At 37.6% G+C, this 12,751-nt stretch overlaps 1 protein-coding gene across 2 annotated transcripts in view; it reads left to right on the forward strand.

The window, feature by feature from the left end:
* The window catches only part of LOC126475117 (N-acetylneuraminate 9-O-acetyltransferase), a 243,231-nt gene that overhangs the window by 31,914 nt on the left and 198,566 nt on the right, over positions 1-12,751 (forward strand). For both annotated transcript variants that reach the window (XM_050102705.1, XM_050102704.1), the window contains one exon: positions 3,865-3,961. In XM_050102705.1, the coding sequence (XP_049958662.1) occupies positions 3,865-3,961 (97 nt within the window). The remainder of the gene's footprint in view (positions 1-3,864; positions 3,962-12,751) is intronic.

A 12,751-nucleotide genomic window follows, 5' to 3' on the forward strand; every position in this document is an offset into this window, starting at 1 on the left:
CACAATGATACAGCCATCACTCGTAATTAGTGATGAGTTCCAGGAGAACAATTGCTCTACCACTGAAGGACTATAGCGATGCCTACTGTCACAAAGAGATTGACTGACTGTGTGTGTTAGAACTTTCAGTAAGTAATTCTGTGTAGTTGAAGTGGACACCTACTTACTGTTGTTCTTGTCACTTTAATTTTACTGTGTGTAAATTCAAAATATTGCTGCCAGCAGAGTGGAATGACAGTGCAGCCACCAATAAACGCAATACATAGAAATGTTGCAATTTCAAAGTACACAAGCTGTAGAAGTGAAAAATCATGGTCTGTTTCAATTTTTTTTAATACCCATATTTGTAGTCATTATGCTTGGAATCTTGATTTCAGTATTGGTGCTTAGCTTCCAATTATAGGTTTATTTATTTAATTTTATTCATCCAAGGATCATCTTATGATGATACAGGAATTGTCACGGTAATACAGTGAAAACCAACATCTAAAAATATACTTACACACAGAATACATAATTATGCTTTATGAGGATGTGACAGGTGGTCAGTTGTGGCCTTGACAAAGCAACCATACTGACATTTACCTGAAGTGATAAGGAAAATCTAAATCAGGCTTGCCGGACAGAGGAATTCCATCCTCCCAAATATTAGGACAGTGTCTTAAAAGCTGCACTGCTTCATTTGGATGGTCCCTATTGTACAGTGTTCTTTGATTTAAACACAGTTTGTTTCAGGTAACTCATATTATAAAACATAGTTTCGTTCATTGCAGCACACACTAAGGATATCCATTGGTGTCTCTTGGACCGTGAAAATCCTGCAGTTCCTCTTGCACTAACTCCAGTCTGTTAATAAAACTGACTCCATGCCCATTACCATTCATGTCCTTTCAGTCCACCCGAAAAACCGAGTCAGATTGCTGCAGTGAAAGTACATGGATTGCCCTCCAAATATTGGATTAGAAAAATAATGTTGTCTGGATCTGCTTCTCTGTAATGATTAATTTCACTATTTAGTCTCATGATTCCTTTAGCAATATGTAATTCTATATAACTACCCTTAAGATATGTAAAGACTTGGTTGCTTGATTCTGTATGCATGCTATTAACAGATCTCATTACATACTTCATTTAGCAGGTTTCGTGATGGTCAGGACATTGAATGCAACATTTTTAACTACTTATTGCTGCAAGCTATCCATTGCATTGTTATTTAAGCTTCCCCGCCCCCCCCCCCCCCCCTCTCCTCACCGACTAACTAGACTCTTGATGTCATGTAACACAATCTTGTGATTTCATTTTTTATTTTTTCATTAGCTACATCATGTCTTGTTTCTTAGTATGTTGATCTATGCTTCTGCCACACATGGATAGTGTGATAATTTTATGATTATAACTAACTAGTGTCAAAACATAGTTACGATCTCTTTTGTTTCATGTTGGAGTTCAGTAGTTCCTCAATAATTTCGATTGGCATTCTTATCAATAGTTGTAAAATATGAATCTTCAATTTTTATCATTCATAAATTCACTTACATTGCTATTATATATCATCATTATTTCACTCAAATGGTCTTTTACCGGTTTCTCCTACAATTTTCAAATACATTGACACTATTAATCTATCGGACCAATTTAAACCAGACATCAGTATGAATAACAAAATAGAAAGAAAATGAAGTTCTGGGTGTTCCTGAAATGGAATGTTTACATTTAGTGTGTATTACCGTTTTGGACTTTAAGATAGTGAGACATGGATTATTAATATGAAAAATATTCAGAAACCAACAATTGCTCAGTACCCAGTGTAGAGATGTTTGTAATGAATTATTAGGGAACCCTGGGATGTAAGTAAATGGATAAAAAATGAACTGAAATGGCAGATGTAATGGCTGTGATGAACATGGAGTGATGGTTGACAGGACATGTAGCCAGATGAACGGATGACCTACCTCTACATCTACACTCCACAAACCACCATGAGGTGCATGACAGAGGGAATATCCCATACTACCAGTTATTAGGGTTTCTTCCTGTTCCGTTAACACATGGCGTGTGGGAAGAATGATTGTGTGTGTGTGTGTGTGTGTGTGTGTGTGTGTGTGTGTGTGTGTGTGTGTGTGTGTGTGGCGCAGTAATTATTCTAATCTTATCCTTGTGTTCCATACGTGAGTGATTCCTAGCAGTTTGTATTCTATTCCTAGGGTAGCCATTTAAAGCCATTTCTAGAAACTTTATTAATAGATATAAACTATCCTGAGAACGTCTGTCTTCAAGTGTCTTCCAGTTCAGTTCCTTCAGTATCTCTGTGACACTATCCCATGGATTAAACAAACCTGTGATCATTCGTGCTGCCCTTCTCTGTATATTTTAAATGCCCCTTTTAGTCATATCTGGTACGGGTCCCACACACTTGAGAAATATTGAGAACCTGTCGCATGAGTGATTTGTAAGCAATCTCTTATGTAAACTGATTGCACTTCTCTAGTATTCTACCAATAAACAGAGTCTTCCACCTGCTTCACCCATGACTGAACCTATGTGATCATTCCATTTTCCTATGTGATCATTCCATTTTATATCCCTACAAAGTGTTGCATCCAGATATTTATATGAGTTGACCGATTACAACAGAGACTCATTGATATGAGAATCATAGGATACTACTTTTTTGTTTTGTGAAGTGCAAAATCTTACATTTCCGAACATTTAGAGCAAGTTGCTAATCTCTTCACCACTTTGAAATCTTACCGAAGATCTGATCAAATATTTATGCCTCTTCTTACAGATAACTCAAAAAAAAAAAAAAAAAAAAAAAAAACAACCCTGATTTTTTTACTGCTAATATTGTCAGCAAGGTCATTAATAAACAACATGAACAGCAAGGGTCCCCACACAGTTCCCTGAGGCACGCCCGGATTTACTTCTACATTTGACGATGACTATACATCCAAGGTAATATACTGTGTCCTCTGTACCAAAAAGCCCTCAATCCAGTGACAAATTTCATTTGATATCCCAAACGATCATACTTTTGACAATAAGCGTAGGTATGGTGCTGAGTCAAATGCCTTTTGGAAATCAAGAAATATTGCTTCTGCCTGGTTGCCTTGATCTGAAGCTTTCAGTATATCGTGTGAGAAAAATGAAAGTTGAGTTTCACAAGATTGGTGTTTTCGAAATTCCTGCAGCATTGAGGTGGTCATTCTTTTCAAGTTATTTTATTATGTTTGAGCTCAGAATATGTTCTAGGATTCTACAGCAAATTTATGTTAAGCATATTGAGCAGTAGTTTTGTGGATCGCTTCTGCTACCCTACTTGTAGACTAGTTTGACCTGTGCCTGTGTTGTCTGCTGGATCTATCCGTACAGAAAGACCAAGTGGCAACATTATGGAAGCTGAGTAGATGATATTAAAAGACATCAGTGCATATTGTTGAAGACTGTAAAGCTTGGGAAAGGAATCAAGGCTCTTATCCAGCTGTAGATGACAAATAGCTGATTATGATGGTAACATGTTCTCAGTGGCCTTCAGTACAGATTTTAGTGAAAACTTTCTCAAAGTGCATAACTCAAGACCCAATTCATCCTAACTGGTCTGTTCTACAACTAGTTAGTTGCCCCATATTCACAACTAAAGTCAGCATGGTCTTTTGCTTGATTAAAGTTCATTTCTTTTTCTTTGTGAATTTGTTAATAACTCTAGTGTACATTTTGTTCACTGTGTCTACAGTCACCCCCCCACCCTACTTTTTGACATACATAATTTTGTTAGTTGTTTTTGTATCACTGTGCCTCGAACTAGAAAATAATACTGTACTTCATTTTTGAAAATGATGACAGCTCTCTTTCTCTTTGTTTTAGGAATTGATTCCTGCAAGTGGCTTCTTTCTGATGGTAGATTTAAGGGTAACCAGGAGTGGCAGCCATATGGTTGCATGATGCACCATTACAGTCAGACGTAAGTACATTTAGACTAAAGCAGCTATTTTCAGCAAATAATAAAATGATATCTCATTCATATTTAATGAGTTTCCATTAATAAAATCATGCAAAATTTTATGCTTGCAACCAAAGAGGGAGTCTTCAAATTTGTTAACAGTCTCACAATTTAACATACTAAAGTCGTGGTTCAAAACCTAAAGTTTTAATCTTATTGATGCCAGGTAAGCAGCTGTCAGGTTGTAAATTTTCCATCTAATTTTGTTGCACTTCCTTGTAGACAGATGAATGGAAAGAGTGATCCTTAACTTTATTTTCAAACATCACTCAGAGGCTTATGAATAAGCAGTTTGAAAGTTGCTCATAGGGTAATACAGCATTTCAAGAATAAACTTGAAAAAGGCAGTATCACATTCATTAATCCAGTGTCAGCATATAACACCTTCAGCACTAATAAATATATTACAGAGTACATGCTACACATTATCTTGCCCATTAACAAAATTATCCAGTGGATCCAGCAAAATAAGTGGTGGTCCTGAACTGTAGTTAAAAATGCTGTAAGATCACTCCCTGTGCAAAATGGGATAGAAAACATTATTCAGACTGCACCTATTATCCACAAGAATCATTGTGTAATCTTGACAGTCAACAGTTTAAATAATTTTAACTGATAGACTACATGATAGTGCACACATATGTTTAAAATTTGCTCTAGACAAGACCTGAAAGTTTCAAACATTTTTATGAGTGATATCCCACTATGTTGAGAATAGCAAGTCATAGTAAATGAAAAGATAGCTACATGCATAATTGTGCATTTGTGCCTCTGCAAGCCACTGTCCAATACATAGCAGATGTTACTTTGAACCATTGATAGTCATTCCTGTGCATCTCTTTATAAGCCCTAATTTCTTCGTCTTTGCACAAGATGAAATTTGAGGCAGCAGAATTTTTTTATGGTTTGTCACAAACACTGGCTTTCTAAGTTTCTACATCTACATCTACATCCATACTCCGCAAGCCACCTGATGGTGTGTGGCGGAGGGTACCGTGAGTACCTCTATCGGTTCTCCCTTCTATTGCAGTCTCGTATGGTTCATGGAAAGAAAGATTGTCGGTATGCCTCTGTGTGGGCTCTAATCACTCTGATTTTATCCTCATGGTCTCTTTGTGAGGTATATGTATGAGGGAGCAATATACTACTTGACTCCTCGGTGAAGGTATGTTCTCGAAACTTCAACAAAAGCCCATACCAAGCTACTGAGCATCTCTCCTGCAAAGTCTTCCACTGGAGTTTATCTATCATCCTTGTAATGCTTTTGCGATTACTAAATTATCCTGTAACGAAGCGCTCTGCTCTCCGTTGGATCTTTCCTGTCTCTTCTATCAACCCTATCTGGTACTGATCCCACACCAGTGAGCAGTATTCAAGCAGGGGGTGAACAAGTGTACTGTAACCTACTTCCTTTGTTTTCAGACTGCATTTCCTTAGGATTCTTCCAATGAATCTGCCTGGCATCTGCTTTACCGATGATTAATTTTATATGGTCATTCCATTTTAAATCACTCCTAATGCTACTCCCAGATAATTTATGGAATTAACTGCTTCCAGTTGCTGACCTGATATAATGTAGCTAAATGATGTGGGATCTTTCTTTCTATGTATTTGCAGCACATTACACTTGTCTACATTGAGATTCAATTGCCATTCCCTGCACCATGCGTCAATTCGTTGCAGATCCTCCTGCATTTCAGTACAATTTTCCATTGTTACAACCTCTTGATATACTACAGCATCATCCGCAAAATGCCTCAGTGAACTTCTGATGTTATCCACATCATCATTTACATATATTATGAATAGCAACGGTCCTACGACATTCCCCTGTGGCACACCTGAAATCACTCTTACTTCGGAAGACTTCACTCCATTGAGAATGACATGCTGCATTCTGTTATCTAGGAACTCTTCAATCCAATCGCATAGTTGGTCTGATAGTCCATATGCTCTTAATTTGTTCATTAAATGACTGTGGGGAACTGTATCAAACACCTTGTGGAACTCAAGAAACACGGCATCTACCTTTTTGCAACCCGTGTCTGTGGCCCTCTGAGCCCAGTGGACAAATAGCGCGAGCTGGGTTTCACACGATCGTCTTTTTCGAAACCCATGCTGATTCCTACAAAGTAGATTTCTAGTCTTCAGAAAAGTCATTATACTCGAACATGATACGTGTTCCAAAATTCTCTGATCGGCATTAGAGATATAGGACTATAGTTCTGCACATCTGTTCAACATCCCTTCTTGAAAACGGGGATGACCTGTGCCCTTCTTCAATCTTTTGGAATGCTATGCTCTTCTAGAGTCCTATGGTACACCGCTGCAAGAAGGTGGAGGCAAGTTCCTTCGCGTAGTCTGTGTAAAATCGAACTGGTATCCCATCAGGTCCAGCGGCCTTTCCTCTTTTGAGTGATTTTAATTGTTTTTCTATCTCTCTGTCATCTATTTCAATATCTACCATTTTGTCACCTGTGCGACAAAATGGTCTAGAGAAGGAACTACAGTGCAGTCTTCCTCTGTGAAACAGCTTTGGAAAAAGACATTTAGTATTTCGGACTTTAGTCTGTCATCCTCTGTTTCAGTACCATTTTGGTCACAGTGTGTCTGGACATTTTGTTTCGGTCCACCTACCGCCTCGACATAAGACCAAAATTTCTTAGGATTTTCTGCCAAGTCAGTACATAGAACTTTACTTTCAAATTCGTTGAATGCCTCTCGCATAGCCCTCCTCACACTACATTTCGCTTCATGTAATTTTTGTTTGTTTGCAAGGCTTTGGCTATGTTTATGTTTGCTGTGAAGTTCCCTTTGCTTCTGTAGCAGTTTTCTAACTCGGTTGTTGTACCACGGTGGCTGTTTTCCACCTCTTATGATCTTGCTTGGCACATCCTCATCTAATGCGTATTGTACGATGATTTTGAACTTTGTCCACTGATCCTCAACACTATTTGTACTTGAGATAAAACTTTTGTGTTGAGCTGTCAGGTACTCTGAAATCTACTTTTTGTCACTTTTGCTAAACGGAAAAATCTTCCTACATTTTTTAATACTTCTGTTTACGGCTGAAATCACTGATGCTGTAACCGCTTTACGATTGCTGATTCCCTGTTCTGCGATAACTGTTTCAAATAGTTTGGGTCTGTTTGTCACCAGAAGGTCTAATATGGTATCGCCATGAGTCGGTTGTCTGTTTAACTGCTCAAGGTAGTTTTCAGATAATGCACTTAAAAAAATTTCACTGGGTTCTTTGTCCCTGCCACCCATTACAAATGTTTGAGTCCTCCTGTCTATACCTGGTAAATTAAAATCTCCACCCAAAACTATAACATAGTTGGGAAATCTACTCGAAATATTTTCCAAATTTTCCTTCTGGTGTTCTGCCACAACAGCTGCTGAGCCAAGGGGCCTATAGATACATCCAATTACCATGTTTGAGTCTGCTTTAACCGTGACCTTCACCCAAATTATTTCACATTTCGGATCTCCATCAATTTCCTTCGATACTATTGCACTTTTTATCGCTATAAACATGCCTCCCCTTCACTTCCTCATGAGTATCATCTTCTTGCCTCCAAGAATTTACATCTAAGATCATGGAGCATTTCTGTAACACCCATGATCAAATCGATAATAAATATAGCAGCATGCCTGTGAATTGCTTTGAGGTCTTCTTTTAATTGAACTGTTTCAGAATTCCTGACAATTAAGAATTGATGAGACAAGCTTTCAGTACAATCCTTTATTATTGTACAAAAATTTCCCAGGATGCTCTCAATAAACTGTAATACACAATTTATTTTCGCTACAAGAGACCTTGTGATTTCATTCCAGTTCATGTTATTTCACAATGCCTAGGTACGTACCTGACATGACTTAATTGAGCAATATCCCATTATTACTGTATTTCTTCTGTAAAGAATAGTTGTATCACACTTTTCCTGCGACACTCGTGACTTTACCTTTGTCTACATTTGGATGTACATCTATACACTAAGAGCTAGCTTATGGTACATGGTGGAACATGTTACTGTCACTCCTATTCTCACTTCCCTGTTCTAGTTGCAGATTGTGCACAGAAAGAATGATTGTAAGCAAGCCTCTGTCTGATCTTGGAACTCTCTAATTTTACTCTCAAGGTCTTTTTGGGAAATACATATAAAACAGTGTGTTAGTTGACTTTTCTAGGAAAAACTGTTCTCAAAATTTTGTCAGTAAAGCACACCTCTCTTGTAGTCTACCACTGGAGTCTGATGATCATATCTGTCCATTTTCACACTGTGGAGAATAATCTGTGATGCTATTCCTCTGTGGATCTTCTCTATTTCCTGTGTCAGATCTATCTGGTAAGGGTGCCAGACTGACAAACAATAAAAGGGCACCCAGCCATAAAGCACCATCTTTTGGGCAATGGTCTGTGGACAGTAACATCACTGAAATGGAATGGCTCGCCCAGAGTTCCAATTGGAAACCAGTGAAAGACATTTAGGATGAGACAGAATGTTGATTTCACCCCAGCATCCAACATCATTACTTTCTCTGGTTTTGGCTCTTGAGGAAGAAACAGTTGCCATTCTTCCAGACATTCACATAGGTTATTAAGTGTCCCCAGCAGAGTTCAATTTGTCATGAATATGAAGGGTGGACACAACCTATACTGATGTCGACTAATAGGTGCATTTGATATTCTTGACCACATACTGTATTTGTGCACCAAAGCAGGTATTTCCTTTCGATAAGTCACTACAATTGCCATCCCATTTTGCTGACCACTATAGTGTACCCTTCTCCTCGGGGTTCTGCCATGAAAAATATAAAATAGAAAATCTGATTGGGTTTGGAATCTTGGTGGTTTCAGTTACGGATAAGGCGGACTTCGTATTATTGATTGATTGAGATCGTGCTGTAATTTGACCGTGCATGGCAGACCAGGTCGGCAACACTACAAAAAGCGACTGTACGGAAATAGCATCATAAACTAATTGAAATTTACCTTATAATCTTGTTAGATACGCATTATTAATTACAATGTAGTCTTCATAGCTGTCCTCGTAATTTCTCTTGTAGGACGACCCGTCTTTCACTTTTCTCCGTCTGTTGAGAACTTCAAGTTGCCACTGTCATGATCAGTTTAAAAATTTGATGATAACCACCTCGAATCACTATTGAAACAACCTCGCTTTGTAATGTAATTTTAATTTCCACCCAAATGCACATTCAACACATCGCCGAAAAATACACGTCTTTTGTATGAAGACAAGAGAGAGAGTCTAATCAATTAGTTGTTAAAAACAAAAACCTACACAAAACTAAAAAGACGAACAAAATTATTTATAAAAATCAGTCGCTGGCGCAGCGCTCTTCTGCGTGCGCGATCGTAAATTATATCTTTGTATTGGCGGAGGTGCGGAAGTCAAAGTACCATTACACCACGTACAAAATAAAAATCCTCTCCCCATGACACACACACACACACACACACACACACACACACACACACACACACACAATATCTGTAACTTTACATTGTTATTTTGTAACTTTTGGTATGTATCACCACTAATAATAGCTCTTTCCAACCATTTGTATTTGTATGGAATACGTTGTACCAGGTGTACCAGTATGAAATGAACATGTTTTGCGAAAATCAAACACTAATTTTGAAATGAAAAGTAAAAACATTTTATTTAAAGTACTGACCATTGCTTTCTATACATTTTGACCACCTTTCTGGCAATTTTTGGACACCATGCCAATAGAAATGTTCGTCTTTTTGAAGCAAACCAAGCAGACACCCAATTTTCAACTTCTTCGTAGGAATCGAAGTGTTCCTCAGCCAATGTGTGTCCCATTGCTGAAAACAGGTGGTAGTCAGAAGGGGCAAAGTCTGGTGAATACAGCAGGTGGGGTAGCAGCTCCCAGCCAAGTGTTTTGATTGTATCCTGAACCAGCTTTGCTTTGTGTGCAGGTGCATTCTCGTGTAAAAAAAATACTTTGTCATGTCTTCTGGCCCATTCTGGTCTTTTTTCGATCAATGCATAGTTCAAATTGATCATTTGTTGTCTGTAGCGATTAGTATTCACAGTTTCACCGGATTTTAGAAGCTCATGATACACCACACCTTTCTGATCCCACAAAACACAGAGCATTGTCTTCTTGCTGAATCGATCCGGTTTTGCAGTCGATGTTGATGGTTGTCCTGGATTAACCCATGATTTTCCCCATTTAGGATTCTTAAAATAAATCAATTTTTCATTGCCAGTAACAATTCGATGCAAAATTGATTTTCTTTCATGTCTTTGAAGCAAAATTTGACAAGTGGTTTTTCGGTTTTTCATCTGTCTTTCATTCAATTCATGTGGCACCCATTTTCCACACTTTTGGATCTTTTCCATAGCTTTCAAACGGTCAGAAATTGTTTGTTGTGCAACATTTAGCACTGCTGCCATTTGCTTCTGACTCAAAGTATCATCTTCATCCAATATTGATTGCAATTCGGTGTCGTCAAACTTATTTGGTGGTCTTCCACGTTCTTCATTTCTTACATCAAAATCATTATTTCTGAACCGTTGAAACCATGTTTTGCATGTTGCTTTTGATAGAGCATGATCACCATATGCCTCGACAAGCATTTGATGCGACACTGTAGCACTTTTTTTTCAAATGAAAACAAAAAATTTCCGCAAATCATCACTTTCTGGTACAAAATTCGACATTGTTAACACAATGAAAACATATTATGTTGTTTGTTCCATGACTTGATGTTTACTAAATATCTTTGACAGATGTCATACCGACCAAACAAAAAGAAAATTAAGGCTCGTTCACAACAAGTGTTCCCTATCGACACATTTGTATTTTAATGCTCATTTTATACCGGTACTCCTGGTATTTGTTTCTATTGATATGCTGTGTCCTATTGGGTAGGAACTCTTCAATTCAATTATAATTGGTCTAAAATTCCGTACACTTATGTTTTCTTCATCAGATGACAATGCAGCTTAGCAACAATGCATAAATTTGGTTATGTAAAATATTTTTCGCCACCTAGAATTTGTTCCGAATAATTTTGATTTATTTGATTCACATTAATAATAGATTTCATAACGGCTTCACCTAAAATTAATACTGAAAGACTTGTGCCTCCCATAAGATGACGTGTTCCAGTTACAAAAAGTGTTGCTCTATAGATTAACTTACTTTACTTTACTTTACTTTACTTTACTTTACATTTGGCAAGGGCCTTATCAACCATACGTCTGCTCTATGAGCCTCTTCCACTTCTGCCTGTCCAATGCGCTGTTTGTCCAGTTGCTGCTGCTGTTCATCCTCATTGTGTCTTCCGAATGTTATCCCGCCATCTGATTCTGGGTCTCCCTCTTTCTCGTTCCTTGTATTGTTCTGCTGAATGCCTTTCTGAGTAGTCTATTCTCTGTCGTTCTTGCTATATGGCCTGCCCAATTCAACCTTCTCCTCTTGGTCCAAAAATTTTCCGTAGTACTTTTCTTTCGAAAATTAACAGTTCTTCTTCATCATTCTTTCTAAATATTAATGTTTCACATCCATATAACATCGCAGGTATAATGGTCGATTGATATAAGTGGATTTTGAAGTTACTGCTAAGTGATCTTTTTCTTAGAATTTTGATGAAACTAAAAAGTGTCTTGTTTGCTGTTGATAAATGGACATCTATTTCTATATCTGTTCTGTTGTTATTACTAAAAATTCTTCCTAGGTACTTGAAGTGGTCAACAGTCTTGAAATTGAATCCATCTACAGTCAGAGGTGCATCTTTTCTGGTTTTCTTACTTATGGGTAGGTATTCTGTCTTTTTTTCATTAACATGTAATCCTGTTTTCTCAGCAATTTTGTAGTAATTTTGCATCATTCTGATTAATTCTCTTTTGGAACTACTTATTAGTGCGACACCATCTGCATAGGCAAGTCTTGTAATGTTCACATCCTGTAGCTGGATCCCTTGTGGACTGGTTTTAGAAAATTCTCTATCAATCTTCTCTGTGACAAGGTTAAATAAAATAGGTGAAATGGCATCCCCTTGTCTCAGTCCAGTGTACACCTTAAAATCTTCAGTTTCTCCTACCGGTATCTTTATGCGACATAAAGTTTCATCAATGCACATTTTAACTAATATGATTAATTTTGATGGTATTTTAAATTTCTTCATTATATTTAGGAGTGTATGTCGGTGTATGCTATCATAGGCCGTTTTAAAATCTACGAATAATATGTGGACAACTACATTGAATTCCCACGCCTTCTCTGTTACTTGTCTTAGGGTGAATAAATGATCTAATGTGGATCTGTTTCTGCAGAAACCGCATTCATAGTCCCCAATCAGTTCTTCTGTTATTGGTATCAGCCTGTTTAATAGACAGCTTGATAAGATTTTGTAAATGATATCCAGTAAGGCAATTCCTCTGTAGTTATCACAAACTAGTGGATCATTCTTCTTAAATATGGTGCACACAATTGCAGTTTTCCAATCTGCAGGAATGGTTTCCATCTCCCAAATTGTTTCGATTAACGCCTGTATTTCTAATTCCAGTTGTAGGCCTCCATTCTTTAATAATGCAGCGTATACCTTGTCCTCGCCACAAGCCTTGTTATTCTTTAATTTCTTTATTGCTTGCTGTATTTCGTTTACTAATGGGATAGTAACTGTATCAGTTGTATCAGGTTCTTCCAATTTAAAGTAAGAGTGTGGGTCATTGCAGTTGAGAAGTTGTG

This window comes from Schistocerca serialis, chromosome 4, assembly GCF_023864345.2.
Source record: "Schistocerca serialis cubense isolate TAMUIC-IGC-003099 chromosome 4, iqSchSeri2.2, whole genome shotgun sequence".
Classification (NCBI taxonomy): domain Eukaryota; kingdom Metazoa; phylum Arthropoda; class Insecta; order Orthoptera; family Acrididae; genus Schistocerca; species Schistocerca serialis.